This window comes from Rana temporaria, chromosome 4, assembly GCF_905171775.1.
Source record: "Rana temporaria chromosome 4, aRanTem1.1, whole genome shotgun sequence".
Lineage (NCBI taxonomy): Eukaryota > Metazoa > Chordata > Amphibia > Anura > Ranidae > Rana > Rana temporaria.
The window spans coordinates 210,806,570-210,834,023 of record NC_053492.1 but is presented as its reverse complement, the minus strand read 5'-3'; the positions used below and the strand labels follow the sequence as shown (position 1 = coordinate 210,834,023).

General features: G+C 38.8%; 1 protein-coding gene across 1 annotated transcript in view; it reads left to right on the top strand.

Annotated features, from left to right (window-relative positions):
* CSMD1 (CUB and Sushi multiple domains 1) overlaps window positions 1–27,454 on the top strand; it is an 833,985-nt gene that overhangs the window by 384,507 nt on the left and 422,024 nt on the right. The window contains exons 21-23 of the mRNA XM_040349812.1: window positions 2,849–3,051; window positions 23,179–23,370; window positions 26,592–26,730. Of these exons, the coding sequence (XP_040205746.1) occupies window positions 2,849–3,051; window positions 23,179–23,370; window positions 26,592–26,730 (534 nt within the window). The remainder of the gene's footprint in view (window positions 1–2,848; window positions 3,052–23,178; window positions 23,371–26,591; window positions 26,731–27,454) is intronic.

Below are 27,454 nucleotides of genomic sequence, written 5' to 3'. Positions count from 1 at the left end.
GATGCCGGAGCTCTGCTCTCAGGCGTCCATCATGGTCTCCGGCTAGCTCCGCCCCCCCTGCAAGTTCCATTTGGACCAGTTTGGTCCAAATGAACTATGTAAAGTTTACTTAAGTTGATAGTTTAAGCTGAACCTTTAGTCCTTCACAGTTGTACGAGTTCCTTTCCTGTACTGAAGTAGCTTACTTTAATTTCACTAAACACTGTGAGCCTCTTGCAGTATGCATTAGAAACTGCAGCTTCATTAGAAACCGCAGTTCCTTACTGTCCCTGGCCAACAAGTGTGCACCATGTGTACCGTGTATAAACCTGACAGCGCTACTGATTTTGATAAAAACAAATATACTGTCAATATATTTCTGTCATCTGAAGACAGAAATGTATTGACAGTATATTTGTTTTTATCAAAATCAGTAGCACTGTCATGTGTTATACACGATACACACGGTGCACACTTTTTCCGAAAGACCCACCCATATTTAGCAAAATGTTATATTATGCTTGGTATGGGACAATTTTATTGAAGTAGAGTTGCTCTTGTTTTAAAATGAATAATCTAACAGTGTGTTAACAGCACTGATACATACAATTTTTATGAATGATGCAGTCTGCTACTAACATTAACAAAGCACTTTTGTTCATCTTGTAACATAGTTGTTACAAGATACCTACTAAAAATGTTTTATTTTGTACAGATATGAAATATAGTATGTGGTTTAAGAAATATTGATGTTGCTTTAAGCACTATAGTTTATAAATTGCATTAGAAACTGATCTCTGTGTAAATCTACACTTTGATCTTACCATAGCGCCCTTAGCATTTTAGTCTAGGTATAAAAATATTTATCAATAGTATAATAAAAATACATTTTTTTTATGGAAGTGTCAAGTACAGGACTCTGTAAACTTGATACAGATATTATGTTATTTAAAAAATATACTGCACAATAAAGACCAATGATTTAGATTTTACTATTTGTAATGACTATGCAACATTATTAAATATAACATCAAAAATCCTATTTTTTTAAGTTAACTGTAAAGCTGCCCTGACATATCACTAACACTCTTATACCATTAAAATGTTGTAACCCAACCAAATTCAATGATATGCGTGTCTCATATAGCGTTAAAATCTAACAGCTGTTAATAAACGCCTTCATTTAAATGCATATGTTTCATACAAAATAAAGTATAAATGAGTGAGTCATTTTTATGCCAAAAAAAAGATGAGATTGTGTTGAGTAAATAGATTTGATGCTATAATTATTATATTATCATTCTTGATCAACTTTATCCGAAAGTGGACAAGCAGTTTTACAAGTACACACATATATTCCCAGCTGCTGCAGTTTATGTAAAAGCCATTGCTGTCACCAATGTATGCCTTGTGGACCCTTTGAAATCAACTTGTTGCTAGGACATGGTGCAACCCCGATATCTGTAATTAGCCGAGGCTCTTTAAACATGTGATCGGCTGTGTCCAATCACAGGTGGTTACATGTAAACACGGAGATGCCGGTAATCAGCACTCCTTGCCTCACACTGACATAGTGTGAGGAGAGGAGAGCCGATCAGTGGCATCTCCTCCCAGGGGGACATCTAGGTATATAATCAGGGCACTGATCATCAGTTCCCTGATTACAATTAAGTGCCACCAGTGCTAGCAATGAGTGCCCACCACCGGAAGTAACCAGTGCCCACAAGTGCCAGCCATCAGTGGCAATAAGTGATGCCAGTCAGTGCTGGCTATCACTGCTCCCCATCAATGCTCATCGCTGCTGCCCATCAATGCCACCCATTAATGCCCATCAGTGCCCATCAGTGCCACCCAGCAGTGCGGCCTATATGTGCCCACCAGTGCTGCCTATCAGTGCCCACCAGTGCTGCCCATCAGTGCCAATCAGTGTCCACCAGTACCACCTATCAGTGCCGCTTATCAGTGCTCATTAGTGCCACATAGTGCCACCTATCAGTGCCCATAAGTGCAGCATATTCGTGCCTCCTAATCAGTGTCACCTAATTAGTGCCCATAAGTGCCGCTTCATCAGTGTCCATAAGTGTCACCTCATTAGTGCCCATCAGTGCCGCCTTATCAGCGTCTATCAGTGAAGGAGGAAAATTACTTATTTACAAAATGTACTGACAGAAACTAAGAAAAACCTTTTCTTTTTTCAAAATGTCGGTCTATTTTTTTGGGCAAAAAATAAAAAAAACAGCAGTGATTAAATACTACCGAAAGAAATCTCTGTTTGTGTGAAGAAAATGATAAAAAATTCACATGGTTACAGCACAGCATGACTTTACTGACTTTTCTCTCAGTAAAAATACTGCTTATATTACTCCTATTTAGTGCTCTATTTTGGGCAAATAGCTGCCACACCCCTCATCACAAAGGTCCTTATACATATTTATATTGCACAGGAAGAGGGTGTGTGTCTGATCAAGTCTTTTAATTAGTTATTATTACTGAGAGCACTGGGTCTAAATCTGGTGGCTATTAGACTGCAAAGTCATATTTAGATACCCTGCACATCTGCTGTAACAAGAAAGTAGAGGTAGGACTGTAAAAACAGATGCTGTTAATACAATGTCTACGTGACTGCATATTGATTTCTGTGAATTTACTTGGATTTTAAAGGGTAACATTTGGGATATGAATGAGATGATATTTATCAAAATCCTATATTTATCTCTACACTAAAGTCACTAGAATGATTGTTTTATGGCTTTTGTTTGTTTTATTTTCAGTGCTTGCTAGTTTAACATTATATTTCCAGAGACAGAACAATGCATATTTTAGTATTTACAAGACTAAACATTATATATACTGTCTTGTTTTTTTCCAGCCTTCACTTTATAGTTTTTGACACTGAAGTCTCACATGATATCCTCAAGGTTTGGGATGGACCTGTAGACAGTGATGTTCTTCTGAAAGAGTGGAGTGGTTCTTCTCTCCCCGAGGACATTCATAGCACATTCAACTCTTTGACTTTACAGTTTGATAGTGATTTTTTCATCAGCAAGTCTGGTTTTTCCATACAGTTTTCAAGTGGGTATAACAGGATGCATTATAAATTTAACATGATTCACTATCTACGTTGCATGGAAATGTTCCTGTGTATATTCTTTACCCCTGACTGTTTTCATCTACATAACGCACACAAATGCATATAGATTTTCCTTTCAAATGAGTTGAAATGCCAAACATATTTTTTTTCTAGGTCTATATCTATATTCATTTAAAATGCAAGGTGGGGAATAAATATTCATGATGTCTGTCAAAAGCAACCTTTCTTTTGGAGCCTTAGTTCATTTTGCAAACTTTTTTGTCCCTTCACTTCCCATCGTTATTGGTGTCATCCATGCGGTGTCTCTATTTATGAAGCAGTTAAAGGATTGTCATTCCAATTCAGCACAGCATGTAGAAAATGAAGATACAAACTGACTTGTGCAATTATATTAATTGTAATCAAGCTACATATTTTTCATTACAGCTTAATTACTATTTAATCAAGCATAAAATCACAGAGTCTGAGCTTAGTGTAAAAAAATGACCCTTAATTTGTGTGAATCATATGTATATAATATTCTGTAATGCTGGACTGTCAGCAGATATGTCTTTTATAATCAGAAAAGCTGTTAGTTGAATGCTTTGTTAATGCTGAATAAACATAGTTTGAAAGGCAATATAAACAATAACTTAGTATGTTACCGATAGCAACCAATCCATAGGAAACAAGTTGGAGTATAGAAGGCACAATACCCTTACCTGATATGACATTAACCACTAGCCGACCAGCCGCCGCAGTTTTACGGCGGCAGGTCGACTCGGCTGCGCGAAATCATGTAATATAACGTAATTTTGCATTGCAGCCACTAGGGGCGCGCACGCCGCCTGCTCGCCCCTGGTGCCGACGCGTGTACCTGGCAGGCACGATCACCGCTGGGCACCCGCGATCGCTCGTTACAGAGCGAGAACCGGGAGTTGTGTGTATAAACACACAGCTCCCGGTCCTGTCAGGGGGAGAAATGACTGATCGTCTGTTCATACAATGTATGAACAGCGATCTGTCATTTCCCCTAGTCAGTCCCACCCCCCTCAGTTAGAACACACCTAGGGAACATAATTAACCCCTTTCTCGCCCCCTAGTGTTAACCCTTTCCCTGCCAGTGACATTTTTACAGTAATCAATGCATTTTTATAGCACTGATCGCTATAAAAATGGCAATGATCCCAAAAATGTGTCAAAAGTGTCCGATGTGTCCGCCGCAATATCGCAGTCACGATAAAAATCACTGATTGCCGCCATTACTAGTAAAAAAAATATATATATATATAAATCTACCCCTATTTTGTAGCCACTATAACTTTTGCGCAAACCAATCAATATACATTTATTTCGATTTTTTATTTATTATGGCAGACACAGAAGTGTCTGCCATAAGGTCGCAGTACCGATAAAAATCGCAGATCACCGCCATTACTAGTAAAAAAAAATTATATTAATAAAAATGCCATAAAACTATCCCCTATTTTGTAGACACTATAACTTTTGCACAAACCAATCAATAAACGCTTATTGCGCATATTTATATGAAAAATATGTAGAAGAATACGTTTCGGCCTAAACTGAGGAAAAAAATATTTATTTTATATATTTTTGGGGGATATTTATTACAGCAAAAAGTAAAAAAAATTCATTTTTTTTTTCAAAATTGTCGCTCTATTTTTGTTTATAGCGCAAAAAATAAAAACCGCTTAGGTGATCAAATACCACCAAAAGAAAGCTCTATTTGTGGGGGAAAAAGGACACCAATTTTGTTTGGGAGCCACGTCGCACGACCGTGCAATTGTTAGTTAAAGCGACGCAGTGCCGAATCGCAAAAAGTGGCCCGGTCATTGACCAGAAAAATGGTCTGGGGCTGAATTGGTTAATTTAAATCTTTGAAAATACAAGATTATTGGATTTCATTTGAAAATTATATATTTTCAGTCTTACAGTATGGTCACGAGATGGCCATGAGATGAGATTAGCTGATCTGCTGTTTAGTATTAATTTAGTAATGCTGTAATGTTGATGGCACAAGCAGAAAAGTGCTAGTGGTGTCTCCATCCCTTGACTTCTCTGCAGAAGTATATTATACACTATTTAAGATTCTCTTTATTCTTAAAGGTCGATGCAAATTTGCTGATTTAATAATAACCCATGCTGTAGATGGTGAACATCTTGGTTTTAGGACTTTAGAGGGGAACACAATTAGATGAATATTATATCCTATAATTTATGATTACAAATTACAATGTGAGCTGGTAGAACCATAAATGTAAACTTACTATGTTCAATCTAACATATTTATACTTTGTTTGCACAATGCAAAGAAACATTACACTCTAACTTTAAGATGTGTTTTTCTTGTGTCCCATTGGACTCCATATGACCATAAAAACTTGTTGGACCACTATTGATTATTATAAACTCAGATATGCATATTCTGGCTTATTTACTGTACTAAAAATATTTGTACAGTGCAGTGAACCGAAGTAACCCATCAGAAGAAATCTGTGCATTTTAAATCATATTACTTGTTCTATTATTACTATTTTTGTCTGTGATTTTGTAGTATGAAGTTGGATTTTTTTTATTTGAACAGCATGGCTAAGGTAATGCATTTGTGTCTGAATTGCGCACTGTAGTGGAAAATATACTGAGAAAAGAACATTTTTTTTTTGGGAATTGTAGGTTTAAATGCAACTAGTGTGTTATAATACAATAAAATAGAAAGAAGGACTTCACAATAAATAAAAGAAAAAATATGATTGAGGCTTGGAAGATAAAGCACTTTAATTCATACCTTCATTGATTTTATTTTAGTTCTATCAAGATACATTGACAGTGGAGGTCATACTGTATATTGACTTTGGAATGTTGCTCAGTAACTTGTAACATCAATTACTTATTTGTGTTGGCCATAATTGAGAACAGTTTTTCTTGCCGTTGATGTGAAAAGTCACTGCTACTAGTGATGAGGATAAGGTCACTTGGGAGAGAAAAACTCCATTGTGTTTAATCAACAGAAATTAGAAAATACTAAAAACACCCTTAATATCACTGCAGGAAAATATTTCTGCTTGAAATGGCATTAAATACTTCACACCATTTATTTATTCAATGCCATTTTGCAGAAAACATCTTAGCATGCTAATGGCTCTTTAATCCTTCAGATGCAAATTAATTTCAGCATTTATATGTATTATGGATTTGATGCACCATTTAAAAGTCATATCACCAAAGCAAAATATTTCACTGTTTAAAGTGAATATTGAAATTAAGTGATCCAGCCACAGAAACGATGGAATATTACTTACACAAACTGTGTAGTTAGGTATCTAGATATACAGAAGAAATAGTGCAAATAAACTATGCATTGCAAAACTATGAAGAAATAAAATTTGAAAGTAATCTTATTATGTAAGGGATTAAAGAGAGACTATAATCATTTTGAGTCATCTTTATTGTATTTTTCAACTTTATATGTTTTTAATATGTTTTTAAATTGAAAATTTACGTTTTCGTTTTGCCATTTATATAAACATTATTACATTATCATTATGTGTTTAGTACAGGGTGAACCCATGGAACTACGTCACAAAACATTATTTGTTTTTTGAGGTGAGAGTACAGCAGAAGCTGTTTGCTTCCAGACTGTCTCTGACTAATTAAAACTCTGTGTATATTAAAGTGGAACTTTAGCCAGAAAATTAAGATTTGATAGATTACTGCATGCTGGCTCTTTTGCAGGTATAGTTACTGTATGTAAAACATAAAAGAAAATGTGTCTATCCTATTTATATACTTATGTGTATGTGTCGATCTAGTAATGCTCTACACAGCCTCAGTTGTTCATTATTCTTACCATTGTGTCAAATATCAAAGCAAATAGAGGACGATCTGCTGACAGACTAAAGATTTACTGCTGCTCAAGGGCTCTGGGCGTCAGCAAAATGGCAACACACTCTAATTTAGGTAGCATAATTATTAATGTGAAATGTATGTTCCTTGCAGAAGAACTTTATTTTTTATCAAGTTTTTATGGGTAAAGTTTCGCTTTTACAGGGTAGCGAAAGAGAATGCAGAGAAAGGATGACGAGGAATCAATTCACCTATTTTTGCAGTTTTGTATTTGTACTTAAGCTAATGAGTAGGGATGAGTGAATATGTCAAAGTTTGGTTAGTGAGAGATTTGTTTAACCCTGTGTGCAGCCTACACATTTAAACTACACATTTAAACTCAAATTTCTGGCCATTTTCAAGGGTAATTGGGAAATAATTTCTACAAAAGGCATGGGGAGCTGGGTACTGCTATAGATGACATGTGCTAAATATTTAAAATATTTAAAAGAGATACAAGGGAAATATGTCCTCCTTGGTATCATTTTGGATGTGTAAAAAAACACACAAAAAAGTCCTTTATTAAAAATGTTAATATTACTGCTGCTTGCACAGATTCCCGACTGAGGACCCAAGGTGAACATATTTGGACAATAAACAGATAGAAAGGATCTGAGTGACTCTAATGTGTTATGCACCTCATCCCAGTTATTAGGAGTAACAGAGGAGAAGAATTGGGATTGTAACGGTGCTAGAAATAATTAGTACACGAAGAGAGTGTATATAAAAAAGTTTTTGTTTCTTTATTCATACAAAAAGGAGACATCAAAATTGGTTATTAAAGCATATACTGGAAATAGTGGGTCGCTGGTATCCCAAAATTAAGGGTGGTGGTCGCAGGAAGATGTTCTATCCCTACATGTTTCGCCAAAAATAGCTTCCTCAGGGGATTTGTCATCAGAATATAACCCAGCTCTTCACCAGTCCCAGAGCAGAGGACAAACAGATGAGATGCCCCCTAGGGAGATAAAAAGGCCCCCAGCTAAGGATCAGGTGGAAGGAGGCCGTGCCCAGCCACAGGGGGTAAGTAGAGACCCAGTATGCTCAATGCTGCACAATGAATGGTTCAGCGGGGGACAAGAGGAATTGTATTGTGGAGGAGGGACAAATGGAAGAAGTGCACAGAGTGAATAAGAAATGTAGTTGCCCCTGTTGTCCAACCTGGGAATATAACTGATGTGGCAGCAGTGACCAGGGACATTGACGGGTGACAATATGTAAAAATAAAGTAAAACAAATAAATCATAATTTCTCTTTTTTTTTTATAATATATGTATATATTTTTTACCTTTTTATTTACATACTGTGACCAGAGCAATACAATGTTACCATAGTAACACTGTGCCACTCTGGGGAGTTGATCAGGATTTATTTATTTTTTTACATACCATGTTTGCTTATAACAGTGAATTTCACTGCTATAAGCAAATATTTGCACTGCAAATATTTGTCACTGTTGTCATTCCTCACGCTCTGTATGCTTAAGAGCCCATTCACACAGGGGCAACATAACTTCTAGCTCGACTTTGGGAGGCAACTTGGACACGACTTGAGTATGAATCATCAGGCAACTTACAAGGCAACTTCAAGTTGCCTCCAGGACAGTACAAGGCAACTTCAAGTTGCTTCCAGGACAGGAGGCTTTCCAGTGGCCAATCAAACAACAATCAGCTCTGTGGGAGGGAGGGGGGAGGCAGGGGTTTGCCTGAGAAATGTATGTTATCTTCCTGTATTGTTGCTTCAGTTAAGACAGTGATCCGACTTCTGAGGCAACTTCCATTGAAATCAATGGGTACAAGTTGCCTACAGGCCGCCTAGAAGTCAGATTGAAGTAGTACAGGAACCTTTTCTGAAGTGGGAGCGACTTTAGTAGTGTACATTAAGACGGCTCCCATTTACTTCCATTAATTTTCTCAACCGCACGACTTGGGGCAACTTGTGAACCGGCTCTAACAGCCTCTTAATGACGGCTCATGTTTTTACATGTGTTTGGTGTTTTAAACATTCCATATTATCTGCTGAAGTTACAGTCAAACTCATGCACCCTTTTTAAATGATAATCTTAAGAACATTAAAATAATGAGCTTCTGTTAGTATTTGGACTCCCAGTTAATTGCCACACTATAGGTTTGTGCTTCCTCCTCCTCTTTAATGCTTCTTGCCACCAGTAATGGATACCTCAGACTGCCATGCCAGGAGTCTTATTTAAGTCTTCTTCTTCTTCTTTTATAGATAGTTCTCCAGGTAGTAACATCACTGGTACCCAGTACTTTTGTTGAAGTGGCCACTTCCTGTTGAATATTTTTGTTACCCTCAGTGAAAGTCCATTAAGCTGTTAATCTTGATGTTCCTCTGGGATCTTTAATAGGCATACGACCTTGAAAGACTTTGAATCGTCTAGCCGTCAGCAAGAAGCTCAAAAACCTCCAGTCAGTGTAAAACTTCAGCAGGCTTATTTATTTTTAGCAAAACAGAGTTACGTGGACTATGAGAGAGATGGAGGTTACATGTGTAGCCTGAAATTTATCTCTAGTTAACAACAAAATAAGCACACGTAAAGTACCGGTATATACAATAACAGAAGCTTATATGATGTACAAAGATTCTCCAGAGCTTCTCCTGTGGTTATTACTCAGATGTTAAAATTAGACAGGAATGCTTGATACAGATAAGAGATGCATCATCCTTCAAATTGATGTAGAATAAAATGGTGTTAGAAACAAATTGGAAATCAGGACAACATCATCGCTAACATGTGGCCTTACTGACCAACAGTAAAGAAGCCAAAAGTGAGTTGTCCAGCACTTGCCGTACTCAGGGAAAGTCAGTACTTGCATATTAGAGTGGCCTATGTTTCAGAACTCACAAATCGCTAATAGAACTTCTTTTTTAGCTATGTTATAAGCTTAAAAAAACTCATAAGCTTAATCCAAAACTTAAGCAAACAATAAACAAACTCCAAAAGCTGAATTCTATGTAAATAGCTAAATGCACCTTTCATATTATTATACTGAAAGAGAGCTGTTTTAACTAAAAAAGTAATTTTCAATTCTAACCATCCAGTACTAATATTTACAAATGCCTACTAGAAAGTACAGTCCAGTGGCATACCTAGAATACTCTGACATATATCCAAGTACAGATACCACCTAGCACATACCCCTTAGTACAGACCGATCCCTGACACAGCACACCAGCACAGACCCCTCAGTACAGACCTAATACAGACTTCTCTGTATAGACTGACCCCCCATACAGCACACAATCAAAGATCCCTCAGTGCAATCATCAATAGTACTGACCCCTGAGAACCCTTAGCATAAACTACTCCTCCCCAATATAGACCCTTCAGTACAGACTAAACCCCCAAACAGCACACCGGTACAGATAACCACAGCCCAGAATCTCTCAGTGCAGACCGATCCCCAAAACAGCAAACATGCACAAGCCCCTCAGTACAGATCAGCCTCTACACAGCACACCACCAAAGATCCCTCAGTACAGACACCCCTCCATAGTAAAAACCTCTCAATACAGACTGCCTCTCCCCATCCAGACCCCTTAGAACAGGCTATCACTCTCCATTCTAGACCCCTTAGTACAGACTGACTTCTGACACAGTACACTAGTACATTCTCTTCAGTTCAGAGGCACCCCATTGGTACAGACCCCTTAATACAGACATTCCCCTGATATAGATACCCCCAGCACAAATCCCTCAATACAGATCAACCCCTCACAAATCACACCAACACAGAGCCCTCAAATACAGACACCCTGTCATTTGGCAATGAAGAAGCAGCAACAAACTGATGAGGTCACCCCTTTGCTCTCAATTTATTCAGCATGCTTCTTGTCAGCACATGTGCATGAAGTACACCTATTTTTTCTCAAGTGCTGAGGCTCCCCCTCTTTCTCTGTCATGTAGGGAATAACAAAAGGCTGAGATCAAGGCAAATTAAGTATTAATACTAGTTGCATTTAAAAATACATTCCATTAAAAAAATATATATATATACACCAAACCGTTTTTATTCGTTTTTTTTTATTTATCTACTTGGACATAAATTTTAAATGAATCAAGTATCCTAAATGTGAACTACATATATAACATTAGAAATAGGAATGAGTTTCATTTCAGTAATACTGATTTCACAGCATGATTACCAGCGTCAACATTGGAAAAAAAATTGCTGAAGTGGAGATTCACAAATTCAGCAACACAAATAGTATGTTATGCCGCATACACACGATCATTTTTCAGGTTGTAAAAAACAAAGTTTTTCAGGCCTACACACGATCGTGAAAAAAATGCTCTAGCAAAGCGCAGTGACGTACAACGCGTAAAACGGCACTATAAAGGGGAAGTTCCATTCGGATGACGTCACCCTTTAGCTGATTTTGTGTTAGTAAAAGACGTGCCCCTTGATGAAGTGATTCTTTCACGAAACTAGTCGGGCGGACCGAAAGGCACACTGGCATCACCCCCTGGACTGCTGCAAGATTCCTACGCTGACGGGTTTGTCTGTCTGTATCCGCCGGTACAGCAGATTTAAGGCTGTTTTTCTACCGCAAAAGTGTGAGTTTTTAACACATACGAATTTGTATCAATAAATTTTAAAAAGGTTTTTACACTATCGAGGCATTCCTTGTCTCTTTTTCATGTATATGTGATCACCACTATTGGAGTATTTGAATGAGGAGATGATTTACGCCAGGCTGTCTACATTCCAACTAGCCCAGCAGTTTGCTATATCCTACATGCGATCTGGGGTCCCCTGTAATTAAGGGACCAATACGATCTGGTAAGCAGATTTGTGTGCTCTTTTGGTGGAGGCCCCTTTTGGATTGTCACTTATCAACAAATACCATATGTGTATCACACAAGACTACACCATTTAGGACTTTCATTTACTCTGGTGGAGGAGAATCTGAATTCCTTTCTTCTTCCTTTTTTTTTCTTTTGGTTACAGATCATTTGGACACAAATTCTCTGTTATTTTTTCTTTTTTGATGTTTTTTCTAAGCCCTCTCCTTGTTGGAGATTTGGCTTTTCACGTATAAGGACACATTCACCAAATCACGTGTCATTTATATGCCTTTGGTTAGCAATAAATGCTTTTTCTTTCTAACAACATATAAGAATGTTTATCTGTTAAATATTACATTTATGTTTATTGTTCACAAGGTATAGCGCGATTCTTTACTTTTTTTTTCAAAAGACGATTTACGCTTTTCTGTCTGTTACAGCGTGATGAATGTGCTTACTCCATTACGAACAGTAATTTTACCAGAACAAGCGCTCCCGTCTCATAACTTGCTTCTGAGCATGCACAAATTTTTCATGTCATTAAAGCCCACACAAGACCATTTTTTACAACCTGAAAAACGACAACGTTAAAAAGGTTGTGAAAAAATGTAGACTTAAAAATCTTGCCCAACTTTACAAAATCCTTGTTCAAAGGCTATGCTGGTGACTTGATTGACCATTAGGGCCTTGTAGGCAAAGCTGTCCATACATCTTGGTTAACCAGATTAGTATTTTATTGTGTGATTATATATTGGATTGCTCTTCGTAAAAAATGATCTTCAGCAAACTAGCATTTATCCCACATACTTACAGGTCATAGGGCAGAGCAATTATGGATATGCAACATTTGCAGCAGTGTTAGAGCAATTACTGAAAAGGCTTTTTTGGTTTGCCATATATATGCTGTGGACTGTGACTGAGTCTGTAATATGCAAACATTTTAGCTACCGTATTTTCCGGCGTATAAGACGACTTTCTGGATGCAAAAAAATGCATCCAAAGTCGGGGGTCGTCTTATACGCCGGGTACAGTCTCAGTACTCACTTTTTTTCCCCATCGCTGACAGTCTCCGTGCTGCGATCGCGAGCGTGTATTGATTTCAAAGCCGCGCCTTCTCTTCAGAGTGTTCTGTGATAGGAGGAACAAAAATCTTCCCAGCAGCGCCTCTGTTCTTTCTTCCTCCTATCACAGATGACTTCTCATCCTCGGACGAGATGAGAAGACGTCCGTGATAGGCGGAAAACATAACAGAGGCGCTGCTGGGAAGATTTTTGTTCCTCCTATCACAGAACACTCTGCAGTGAAGGCGCGGCTTTGAAATCAATACACGCTCGCGATCGCAGCACGGAGACTGTCAGCGCTGGGGAAAAAAAGTGAGTACTGAGTACTATATCGCAGCATGTTAGACTGTCAGCGCTGGGGAAAAAAAGTGAGTGTTATTGCACTGGGGGGGGGCAACAAGTTCAGGCACAGTGGGGGCAAGTGATGGCAATGTGGGGGCATGTAATGGCACAGTGGCAATGTGGGGGCATGTAATGGCACAGTGGCAATGTGGGGGCATGTAATGGCACAATGGCAATGTGGGGGCATGTAATGGCACAGTGGCAATGTGGGGGCATGTAATGGCACAGTGGCAATGTGGGGGCATGTAATGGCACAGTGGCAATGTGGGGGCATGTAATGGCACAGTGGCAATGTGGGGGCATGTAATGGCACAGTGGCAATGTGGGGGCATGTAATGGCACAGTGGCAATGTGGGGGCATGTAATGGCACAATGGCAATGTGGGGGCATGTAATGGCACAGTCTGGGCATGTAATGTAATGGCACAGTGAGGAATGTAATGGCACAGTGAGTTTTGAAAAAGCCTGTTTCTGTCAGCGGTTCTGGCTCCCCCTCAGCTTCCAGAAAGACTAGTAAGAAGGGGTAGTCTTATACAGTGAGTATATCCCAAAACCAACATTTTTCATGGAAAAATAGGGGGTCGTCTTATACTAGCATTCATATTCTTAGTTTGTTTTAGGCATACACATACATATATGTATCATCCTTTTAGTGTATAGCACAATTGTTCAATGATTGAAGCTAGAAGGGAAATTAAAGTATAGTATTTCTTTAGCATTTACAAATAGATACAGCTGTAACACTGCATGGTCATGAAATTAGGAAGAGAAAATAATATATTACAACTTAACCAATCCTGCCTTACATTTCAACTAATGTAATGAGCAGAAAAAAATGAAATGTGCTAGAAATACAAATAGAGTTAGGCCGGGTACTCACGAGCAAACATGTATGGTGAAAGCGGTCCGTCGGACCGTTTCCACCATACATGTCTGCCAGAGGGCTTCTGTACGATGGTTGTACACACCATCGTACAGAAGTCCGCGCGTAAACAATACGCGGGGCGTGTCCGCGGTGTCGCCGCGTCGATGACGCGGTGTCGCCGCGACAATGACGCGGCGACGTGGGCGGCCCGCCTTTAAAATGCTTCCACGCATGCGTCGAAGTCATTCGACGCATGCGAGGGACGGCGGGCGCCTGGACATGTACGGTAGGTCTGTACTGACGACCGTACATGTCCGAGCGGGCCGAATTCCAGCGGACTGTTTTAAAACAAGTCCAGGAATATTTGTCTGCTGGGAAAAGGCCCGGCGGGCAAATGTTTGCTGGAATTCGGCCCGCTCGCGCCCACACACGACCAAACATGTCTGCTGAAACTGGCCTGCGGGCCAGTTTCAGCAGACATGTTTGGTCGTGAGTACGGGGCCTAAGACAAATAACAGGCTTTCTCAAATGCTTTTCTGAGCAAGTATGTTCAAGAAATGCAGTATTTTCTTGACAGGAACTGGCAGATGTGTTTACAGTTACATAGATATACTTTGACATGGGTGAAAGGCTATATGTGGAATTCAGAGGAAAGTAACAGAATTTTGAGAAGTGGCTGATTTTTACTTGTTTTAGGAAAGCCTGATATAATGGTATGAAATCCATTAGAATCAACAGTCTATCTTTGCAGGGATTCTCCATAGACCAAATACACATTTTTAATACTTTTGACCTTAATATGGTCAGTCCTTGAATTCTACATAAATATTTAATTCCCTAGAATATAAATATAAATCCAATGAGTTTTTATATATGTTTTTATTCGCTATATAACTAATGTGTACAATATATCACATATTGTAACACTTTACTCATGGCTGTTTACTACAAAGCAGTCTCCAGCAGTCATTTTAGCTTACTGTTAAGTATGAGTGAATGTGCTTGCATTGGGTTAATGAGCTGCTCATTGAACACATCGTAAAATAAAACAATTGCAAATTTAAAACAAAACCTCATTGAAGTCTATGGGGGTGAGTCTTAAAATTAAATTCAGTTTTTTTTTCAAAGCTAATAGTCAAGGGATTGTCAAAGGGTAAGGCATTGTCACAATGGACATGTACCACTGCAAAAAATAAAATGACTTTTTAGCAGGGAGAGGTTCCTCCTTGTAATGTTACTATGAGGGTGACATAAAAAAAACCTCTAGTCCTTTTAAATACTTGCTTGGGAGATGTCTTTTAACCGCTTGCTTCCTGCCCAGGTGAAATTTCAGCTTTCAGCACTGCGTTGCTTTAAATTAAAATTGCGCGGTCATGCGACGTGCCTCCCAAACAAAGTTGACGTCCTTTTTTTCCCACAAATAGAGCTTTATTTTGGTGGTATTTTATCACCTCTGCGGTTTATATATTTTGCGCTATAAACAAAAAAAGAGCGTCAATTTTGAAAAATAACACAATATTTTTTACTTTTTGCTATAATAAATATCCCTTTTCTCAGTTTAGGCCGATATGTATTCTACATATTTTTGGTAAAAAAAAATTGCAATAAGCGTATAGTGATTGGTTTGCGCAAAAGTTATAGTGGCTACAAAATAGGGGATAGAATTCTGCCATTTTTTTTATTATTTTTTTTTACTAGTAATAAGGCGATCTGAGAATTTTGTCAGGATTGCGATATTGCGGCGGACACATCGGACACTTTTGACAAATTTTTGGGACCATTCACATTAATACAGCGAACCGTGCTATAAAAATGCATTGATTACTGTATAAATGTGACTTGCAGGGAAGGGGTTAACACTAGGGCGCAAGGAAGGAGTTAAATGTGTATCCTGGGAGTGATTCTTACTGTGGGGGGAGGGGACTGACTGGGGGAGTTGACCGATGCTGTGTCCCTATGTACAAGGGACACAGCATCTGTCTCCTCTCCCTGACAGGATGGGGAGCTCTGTGTTTACCACGTCCCTGCTCTGTCATTGCCGATTGCGGGTACCTGGCGGACATCACGGCCGCCAGGCACGCGCATCGGCATTTCGGGGATGCGTTGGGTGCGCGCGCCCCCAGTAGCCGGAGGACGCCAGGACGTGAAAAGAAGTCCTTTCCGGATTTATAGAGCCACCTTGAGGCCGTCTTTTGACATATGCCCGGGTCTCAAGTAGTTAAGCTGCATCCAGCGTTATGGTATGATTCTCCTAGACAGCATGAGTGACACTTCTGATATCACATATTTTAAATGTGTAAAGGCCCATACACACGATCAGACTTTTTGACAACAAATGTCCGACGGACCTGTTTTAGTGGACAATCCGACCGTGTATGCTCCTTCCGACAACCTTTTTCGCTTTTTCATCGGACAAATGTTCTCTGTGAGAACAGACAAACTTTCCAGTAACAAATGTCCTGCATCGGCTAATCCGATCGAGTGTACACAAGTCTATCGGACTAAAGTCCAAAGTACAAACACGCATGCTCAGAACCAATGCTAAAGATCAGACAACAATAGCAGAAGTTGCCCAAAGGGTGGCGGAAAAGAGCAGAAAAAACACGTAGTACGTCTATTATGTCACTACATTTGTTTATGCATACCAAGTTCACGGACAATGCCCTTCGGAGCAAAATCCATGGAAAAGTTTGTCCGATCGTGTGTATGAGGCTTAAGACATCTTTTTAATTTTACATTAGTGCTTGGCTTAAATACAAAAGCAGTACCCTAATCTACAACACCAATTGTTTAATCTAGCAGTAACAGGCATAAACTGAATAATGGGGGGGGGGGGAGTAGCAGCCACAGTGAAATCTAAAAGCTGTAGGAAATTGTAAAATAAAGCTTACACTCTCTACTTCATACAAATTTGCCAGTGGCACAACAGTTTGATGGTATAGTTTGTTAGCTTTTTTTTTTTCACAGTTCCATACAGCATTGTCTTTAAAGTTTTGAAAACATATGATAACAGGATGCACAAACACATGACCTCCACCCCTGTATTCCCAATTCTTCCTAAAATACTTAAAAAATAGACTTTAGGCTTATGTTTATTAGAAATCAGTTAGCATCAGCACAACATGTCAGAACATGAATACATAAGGAATTAATAGAGCTCTGTGATGTGGGCATTTTATTGTATCTGTTGCCAACAGACAATTTGGGGTCTTTAGCCTCTGCCCACAGTATATCAGCCATTGCAAAATGAACAGCCTAACTTTAGTGCACCACACACATGAATAAACATATGACTATGAACCAAAGAGCTTGGTGGGAGCAGCAAATTAATGATACTAATGTGGCGACTTTATGTGGGGACATTATCACTAAGTACCCAAGATAAAATAGCCAAAGTGTGCCCCCTTTCCATGAGCTGCGAACTAGTTCAGTAGCATACAGTAGGTTGTAGGTCCTTCCCTTTTTACACCCACCATGTGCTAACGAATTCAAGGCATTTGTCTCTTCTGTCTTTTCCTCATCCCCCTCAGCTAGTACTCCTCTCCCTTCTAGTTCCATACTTTGCAAGAAGAGAAGAGGAATAATCATGGGACCAAACAAAGTATGGCCAAGCATAGGCTTGAATGATTGTGTGTGTGTGTGTGTGTTTTTATATCTGCTTGTATGTGTACATATGTGTGCAGAGCATTTAACCCATCACATGACACACTGCAGAGCATTTCACCCATCACATGATACACTGCAGAGCATTCCACCTATCCCATAATACATTGCAGAGTTTTCCACTTATTCCATAATATACTGCAGAGCATTCTGACCATCCCATAAAACACTGCAGAGTATTCCACCCATCCCATGATACACTGCAGAGCATTTCATCTGTCCCATGTTATTGAAGAGCATTCCACCCATCCCATGTTATTGCAGAGCATTCCATTCACCCCATGACACACTGCAGAGCATTCCACCCATCCCATAACACACTGCAGAGTATTCCACCCATCACATAAACCACTGCAGAGCATTACATCTTTCCCATGTTACTGCAGAGCATTCCACCCACCCCATGTTATTGCAGAGCATTCCATTCATATCATGACACACTAAAGAGCTTTTTACCTATACCTTGACACACTGCAGTGTATTCAACCTATCCCAAAACACAATGCAGAGCATTTCACCAATTAAATGACACATGCAAGGCATTCCAGCCATCCCCTGACACTGCAGAGCATTCCACCCATCCCCTGATACACTGACGAGCATGCCAGCCATCCCATGATACACTGAAGAGCATTTCACCCATTCCATGATACACTGCAGAGCATTACAACTATCCCATTATACACTGCAGAGTATTCCACCCATCTTCTGACACTGCAGAGCATTCCACCCATTCCATGATACAGTGCAGACCACTATAACTATCCCATGATACACTGCAGAGCATTACACCCATCCCATGACACTGCAGAGTATTTCATCCAGTGGTAGAACTACCAGGGTCGCAAAGGTCACACTTGTGAATGTGCCCTGGCGTTCTGCCACCACTGGGGGCTCCAAAATGGCAGGAAAGGTAGCCCACTGTGAAGTTGTAATAAAGGATCCCACTGTGGGATAAAGGTCCCCAGAATGAGAGTAAAGGGGCCCGGGCTTTGAGGGAAGGGCCTTGGGACCAGTGGGTCAGATGCACAGGGGCCCTGAAGGTTCTAGTTATGAAGAGCTTTAATGCAGTGGAATATATTTGTGACTAAAAAGCTGCATTTTATTAACCTGGGGTTAGGGTGTGTATTGCATTTGGTACACATATTTATTGACTATTGGGTGTCAATATTTAGCCACTGTGTTTGTGTTGTGTCACCGGTGCTCATCAATATTATTTCTTATCTTTTATCAATGTCTCCAAATGATCTGCTGCAGTATTAGTGAAACACTTCTAAAGAAAAAAGTGTACAATTGTAAAAAAAAGGGGTATATATGTGTAAGCATATTTTACTGCTCTGATCCTATTAATGTGAATGTAATACCAGTGAATTTGTATAATCTCCCCCAAATTTTTTTTGTGGTTTAACTTTTACTCTAAAAGTCATTCTACCTCATTGGGGAAAGAGCTGCGGAATAAGGAGAAACTTCTCAGAGCTGGGAAATTGCAAGCTGATCCCGTTACAGGCTTTAACTAAAAGGTGGTCTGGTGAGCGCATTTTTTGCTAAGAGGTGGTGGTGACACGACGGGTGAAAAAGTCACAAATACTTGATTGATTCTACTTAATGGAATCTGCAATAGTTGCACTTTGAAAAGAAATGGACTTTTTATTTGCACATTTCACTTACTGAATATATTGTTTTGGACTATTGGGGTGGAGCACTTTTTGTAGTTTTGGTGTATATTGATTATTGTATATTGATTGTTTTGGTGCATATTGATTATTGCACATGGATTATTGATTTATTTATTTATTCATCTAAATTGGGTATGCATATTGGTTGACGGAGTTAAACCACAAAAAACTTTTTTGGGAGATTATACAAATTCACTGGTATTACATTCACATTAATAGGATCAGCGCAGTAATATATGCTTACACATATATACCCCTTTTTTTTACAATATTTAGCCACTGTCTGAAGGTAGTCCTATATGCATTTTATGTACTAACTAGAGATGGGCCGAACACCCCCTGTTCGGTTTGCAGCAGAACTCCCAAACAGGGGAAAAGTTATGGCCCAAACTGTGAACCCTATTGAAGTCTATGGGAGCCAAACAGGGTCATGTATTTATGTTAAGGGGAACCCCACATGAAAATTAAAGAAATAATCCATACCAGACCCTTTATTCGAGCAGGCAGCTTGGCAGGCCAGGAAAGGGGGGACGAGCAAGCACCACCCTCCTGAACCATACCAAGCCACATGCCCCCCAACATGGGGGAGTGTCACCCCAAAGCTCAGATCCCACCCCCCTATGTGAACTAGCATGGGGTACATTGTAACCCTACCCATTCACCCTAAAAAAAGTAGTGTAGTGTAATTAAAAACAAAATACGGGTTTGACACAACAGTCTATCCCAAGCAGTATGTTAATAGCCACAAGCCATAATAAATAACAGCAATTGTTTTAGGTGAAAAGTATGCAGCAGATCTTTCTATAGAACTACAAGTGACACAATTGCTACTTATTCGTTTGCAGGGCTTCAGTGTAGCGACAAGGGATTTCGTAGTGTAGGGTTCCAAGAAGGGAGGTATCTTCTATAGAGGGTCTCCTGATGGGGGATGGCTTTTAGCGTCCGCAGCCACTCTTAGCAAGGCTGGCAGCGCAGCTTCAGGAGAGGAATTTCCTCCAGGTCAGGGATGGATGGTTGCAGGGGATCCATGCAGTCCAGGGATCACTGGTAGCTATAGATTGGTTGTAGCCTATCCGGCTATGGCAGACAATAATAGAACAAAGTATGTATTTTAAATGAATGCCTTTATAGGCATGGGACCAGGTGCAGTGCATCAGCACTGATTCGAGACAGGGCAGCGGTGAGGCGCACTTCCTGGCGATGATGTCATTGCGCAGTCACCGTAATGCGTTCCAGCGTGGAATGCATTACAAGGAAGAACAGGCGTGAGGAGCGCCTGTTGCACTCCTCCACCCTTTGACAGTTCTTATATATAGGTAAGGGCAGGGCCACCTGGCGATGTCAGCTGTTTGCCTTGCCCATTTTGACATCATAGACTGGTGTATGCTGGAAGGGTTTACTATGGACTGCGGCTCCCATAGTCTTCAATAGGGTTTGCTGTTTGGGTCAGAACTTTCCTCCTAAGTTCTGCTGCAAACCGAACATGGTGTTGTTGAGCCCATTTCTAAGTAGTATATGGGGTTTAATATTGAAAAAAGCAAAAGTAATGCACCTAGGAGCTAAAAATATGCATGCAAGTTACTTATTGGGGGAGAACCTCTGGGAGAATCGAGAAATGAAAGGGATCTGGGGTTCCTAGTAGATCATAGATTCAGCAATACCATGCAATGCTAAACTGCAGAAAGCAAGGCTAAGATTGTATTATCATGTTAAAAAAGGGTATTTACTCAACAGATAAAACTATAACTCTACCACTTTACAAAACCCTTGTCACATCTGTGCAGTCCACTCCAGTTTGGTCTCTGATCTTTACAGAGGATGTCCCTAAACTGAAGAGAGTCCAGAGAATGCCAACAAACATAATAAGGGAGCTAGAAGATCTCAAATGTGAGAAACAACTACAAAAATTTTAATAATTCTCCCTAGAGAAGACGTGTTTAAAAATGGATTTAATCACATTATACAATCACAATCTTTAAATGGTGACTCTAGCTTTTGGAGAAAACATTTTAATATAAGGTCTCTGAAGAATACCTATGGCCACACAATGAAGTTGGACAAGAAGAGATTTAATCTTAAAATGTATAAGGTGTTCTTTAATGTTAGATCAGTAAGGATGAGGAATTCCCTTTAACAGATGTTGGTGTCAGTAAAGAGTGTAGATAAAGTAAAAAAAAAAAAAATGTGTTACTTAGCAAACACAATGTACAGGGATATTGAAAATGGTAGAAAATTATAAACACACACACTGAACTCGATGGAACAGTGGTTTTATTCAACCTTGCCATCCATGTAACTATGTAAAAAATAAGGCAGGTTTTGGATTAAAACTGACTAGAATAACTCTTGCTCTGATTCAGCTTACTCCAATTATTTAAATAATGTTGATGAGTGTGTTCCATATTCCATTTTTTTTCGGGTAAATATATACATGTGTTTTTTGGGGCTAAAAATCTGCCTATGGTGCACCATTTTGAAAATGCATTGTACTTTAAGTGTTAAAATGCTTTCCCTAGAGTTCCGTAAAATATTCTTTCCTTTTTCTGTAAAATATGTACACTTTAATGTAAAAGCTGCATGTGATATGTCATTTTGAAAATGCAGCGTACTCTAAATGTTAATATACGGGTCTTTGCAGTCTTGTACAATGTGTCTTACTTTTTTTGTGGAATTTTGGATGAAAAGCTACATGCTGTGTGTCCTTTTTAAAATACAGCCCATACTGTCTATGGAGTTTAGGTAATATTTCTAACTTTTGTCTCTCAAAAAATACACTCTGCCTCATGTCTGGAATTTTGGTTGTGTTTTTATGCAACTGGTTTTCATATTTTAGCAAACTATTATTAAAATACAGTGTGGTACTGCTAAAAAGAAGAGCACAAGCTACATAATATGAAACAGTTTTCTCACTGTTTGGCAGTTGGTGCAAAATGTTGGGCTTTAGTTTAATAATTACTTTATACTCTTTTTAAGGGCAAACTTTCTTATACCTTTTAGATGTGTTTAGCCGCTACTTCCTCCACTCAGATCTAGCCTAGCAATGCTAGATAAAAATCAAGTGTTGCATCCAAAATTACCAAAACATTTTTTCAAGTTGAAGTTAATTATGTTTGGGGTGCTGCTGCTGTATTTAAATCAAACAATGCAAAAGTTATCAATTCAATTACACATGCTAAATATGTAATGCCAAAATATGCTTTCACTGGCAAAGTCCATAAGAATTGTATCATTGCATAACATTTCAAGCAGCTCAAAGGCAGCCCCAAGCATGTTTTAGGCTTTATGTACACTAGCAGCTCCTAAACTTGAGTTGAGGAGCTTTTGCCATTTTGTTGCCAAAGCTCCTAAATTCAACTCTATAAAAAAGCCATGTGTCAATGTAGTTTTGCATTTTCCCACAGCCACGGTAAATAATCATTTTACCAGGTGAATGGTATTTTTTAAAGTTTTTCTTTTTTTGCATTAGTACATTAGTACATTAGTACATTTCTACAATGACAGTGCCCTGCTACAAAATTTAATGTCTTTTGGCCTTGAAAATGGCCAGAATTTACTTTCAATATTCTCCTCTCATTGTTCAAATTACAGTTTGCAATTTACAGATTTTACATTGGGTTTTGGGAAATGGCCCATGAATGAAAACCAGAATGATTCACCCACCCCTTGATCCAGTGTCCTGTGAGCTTCCATTACTTATTTTTCTGACTTGTGTAGGATGTACATTGGAACATGTTCTACAATAATGTATTTTAACTGCTAATGATAATGTTATTTTTTTGCTTCAATAGTAAATATACCTGTTTCCTTTAGCTTCTGTTGCATCAACATGTAATGATCCTGGAGTTCCTCAAAATGGTTCCAGATACGGAGACAGCAGAGAGCCAGGAGACACCATAAGCTTTCAATGTCATCCTGGGTATCAGCTACAAGGACAAGCTACAATTACCTGTGTGCAGCTAAATAATAGATTCTTTTGGCAACCAGACCCACCCAATTGCTTAGGTATTTTTTTTATTACACGCATACTTATACTGTATATGATGTTGCCTTTTCTTGTTTTGATGTGTTCAGAAAGGAAAACAAGCATTGATGATCTATTATTTACAAATCATGCCTACAATTTATAAATGCAAGCAGCAGATCAATCAAAGTTTCATAATAATCTAACACAATTAAATAAAAAAATATTAACCCCCAACCATTATCATGTTATAGAGCACAGTGCTTGTGCTGTGCCATTTGGTGCCCTGTAACACCTAAAAAAACCTAGTTAAACCTGCCTGGCTATGCCCTCCCCCCTGTAACCTGACCAGACCACATTGTATCATGGCTGCTGAGCCCTGACACTGTGGTCAGTTTACATGACTCCATTACCCACAGCCCTGCTTTTTCCTCCTCTGTCCTCTTCTCCGTCCTCTCCCCCACCCCTCCCTGCCTGTCTGATCTTGTAAGTGCCCGCCCTCTCCACTCCTGCTGCTCCCATATATAATATAAAATGCTCCCATATGCTCTGTAATATAAAGTGCAATAAAGGCTGACTTCAAATGCATTATTGGTGGTTGTTAACCCACTTCTATATAAATCTCCCACCCTCTCTGTAAAATAACAATAAGTGCCCCTGTGTCTGTGTTATATAAAAAATATGGCTATTTGTACCTATAACACAGCAACTCCCAGCGATCACACAACTCCTCCAGCTCTCTGTCTCCTCTCTTCCCCTCCTCCTCGGCTGACATCAACAGCAGTAATCGGGCCCCGCCCGCTGGAGCTGTCAGCCGGGGCTGAGGAGACAGCCGAGGAGTCACCTGATCACTGGAAGCTGCTGTGTTATAGGTACAGAAAGGCATATTTTTATATAACACAGGCACAGGGGCACTTATGGTCATTTTACAGAGAGGGTGGGATATTTTTATAGAAGTGGGTTAACAACTACCAATAATGCATTTGAAGTCAGCCTCTATTGCACTTTAATAGTAGGAAATAACAGCTTTACGTTGTCATGCTAGTTTATGCAGCATATTTTGGTGGAAAAAGTTGTAAGGAAACCAAACGGAACATTGTATCTTGTGTACCACCTCATAGTTAGCACTAAGGGAAAATATATGAAGTGTAACATTTGTCAAAGTGAACTCCTGAGTACACAACCATTGTTAGTAAATCAATAAACATCAGGATTAAGGTCTATTTTTTTTCACCTTTAGACATTTTCTGAAAAGGTGAATTAACACTTTAAATATCTGTAAAGACAACATTTTTAGATGGAGTGGAGAATGGTTATGACCCCTACCACTTATTATTTGCCATCTGAACCATATTGGGTAGGTTTCCAATCACTTGCTGTTTAGTAGTGTTGAGCGGAATACGCCTAATTCGATTTCGCGACATATCACAAATATATAGACGAATATTCGTGAAATATTCGCTAAAATCGAATATTCGTGATATTTTATAAAAAAAAATTTGAGAAATTTCGCTAATGCGAATGCGAAATTGATTGCGAAATTTTGATAACTGTGGTAGGAGAACTCTGATTGGCTCTGATGCAAAAGAAGGGCGGAGAAAGTATTCGCGAATATTCATGATATTTTATCGAAATTTCGCTAATGCGAATGCAAAATTGATTTCCAAATTTTGACAACTGTGGTAGGAGAACTCTGATTGGCTCTGATGCAAAAGAAGGGCGGAGAAAGTATTCGCGAATATTCGGAAATCGAATATTCGCGATTGCGAATATTCAGCAACATAAAAGGATCGCCTCAGCTTAGCTACTCGGCCCAGGGTCTCTAATCATACCAGCAATGCTTTTAGACGTCGATAGGATGTGATCTGTTTTCAAAATAAATTTGAAAAAATACGAATATTCGGAATAGCGAATTTTGGCCGCGAAATTCGAGTTATTCGCGAATATTCGAATATGCCATATTCGTAACGAATATTCGCAATGCGAATATTCGTGAGCAACACTACTGTTTAGTAAATACAAAAGTGAGGGAACATCTCTTGAACGTGGGGGAGATTATCTATTGGACAGTTGTAACAGGTATGGTTGTGCCCATTGGAAGATATTCCCTCTTTAATTGTTCTGTTAACAACTGTACATTTTTTTTATTAACAAGACAAACAGCGAAAGTACATCTTCATGGTGGGGACACAGTTAGCAGTAAATATCAGAACAGAAATTCTAACCTTTTACCACTCTTCCAAAAACTAAAAATAATTTAGATACATTCAAGATACTATGTGGCATATGTATCAAGGCTACATGTGGAAAATTACTGTATATTTAAATTATAGTTAGAATCTGGGGTGTTGAGCCCCTCTTCTCCCCAATGTTTTATATCTTCAAGGAATAGCAGGGGTTATATGTTCACATTATTGTTCCTGGCTCAGTTCCTATCCATGTAAAACCCTGTACACCCAATCGGATATCTGATGGAATCTGATCCGATGGATTTTTTCGTCGGATATCCGATGAAGCTGACTTTCATCAGTCTTGCCTACACACCATCAGTCAAAAATCTGATTGTGTCCAAATGCGGTGACGTACAACACTATGACGAGCCAAAAAAAGTTCAATGCTTCCAAGCATGCGTCGACTTGATTCTGAGCATGCATGGATCAGTTTTTTATCCATAGGAAAAATTTAAAACATGTTATATTTTTATACCTCGATGGAAATAAAACCGATTGGGGCCCATACACCATTGGTTTGTCCAATGAAAACAGTCTATCGGTAGGTTTACAGCGGACAAATCGATCGTGTGTACAGGGCTTCAGAGATTTGGGTGTTAACAATCACATAATGGTGTTCCCACTCTTTGAGTTGCATTCTTTATAACATAAGAAGTTTGAAGGCCCTCATAATGTGCACAGCAAGTGTAAAGGTCCAATAATTTAATGGAATAAATCTCAGCTCAAGTGTCCTTAAAGAAACCAGAAGCTATACCAAACTTTGAAACAACACTTTTGGGGTAAATTAAAATGTTATTTCCTTATTCAATAAATGTTGCAAGGAGGAAATTCTTCACTTTTAACGATGTAATCCATTAATAATAATTAAAATTTACTGTACTGAAGTTATCTCAGGACATTACTGGTTCTGATTAGTTGTTATTGTTTACTGCACTTGTGAATGAACACTGTTCATTGAATTTCATGGAAGAATTGTCATGTATGAATTATCATCTGATTTTTTTTTGTTTCCTTATGTCTTGTTGTAACAGCTGCTTGTGGTGGAAACTTGACAGGCCCAGCAGGAGTAATTTTGTCACCTAACTACCCTCAGCCTTACCCTTCTGGAAAAGAGTGTGACTGGAGAATAAAAGTAAATCCAGACTTTGTCATTGCCTTGATATTCAAAAGGTACACATTATAGAGAACAAAGCTATGTAGCAGGTTCTTGAATGTCAAATCTAAAAATAACATAATTTGTCACTTCATTGGACTCCTAATTCCATTTACAAACCAAGCCCTAGAGCATACATTTTGTACCTACACCACAAACATGGACATGTGGCAGAATAACAAACACATTATTAACTTTCTAGCAATGCTCAAGTGCCAAATTATGCAGAACTAGCCAGATGCATCAAATGCTAATAGAGAATCACAAAATAATTGTCTAAAAGAAGGCTTTAGCTATATCTGTCAAAAACCAGGTTTATTTGTAGCTTGAGTTTTAGTCCAAATATAATAGTATTTAATGTATAATTTTTCACATCTTCAATTTGCATTGCAGATATGCCATAAATAGGCAAGACCCACCCTGCACTTTTATTAAGCATTATTAAACAGATCAAAAATCATATAATTCTTCTAGCCTAGATTGCTGTATTGTCTTCATGTTGAGAGTGGTAAGGAAGTCCATTTTAAATTAAAGTAAACCAAACCTAAGGTAATATTTAAGATGTGAGCATAAAAATCATTTTTTGTTTGCAAACCTAGTACAGAGAGCAGTGTTATGAGTATACATACCATAACCAATTGAATTACACATAACCACTTGCCGACCACCCATAGTACTTTTACTACCCACAGTACATTTTATATACTCTACTCATATACTGTATATATACAGTATCTCACA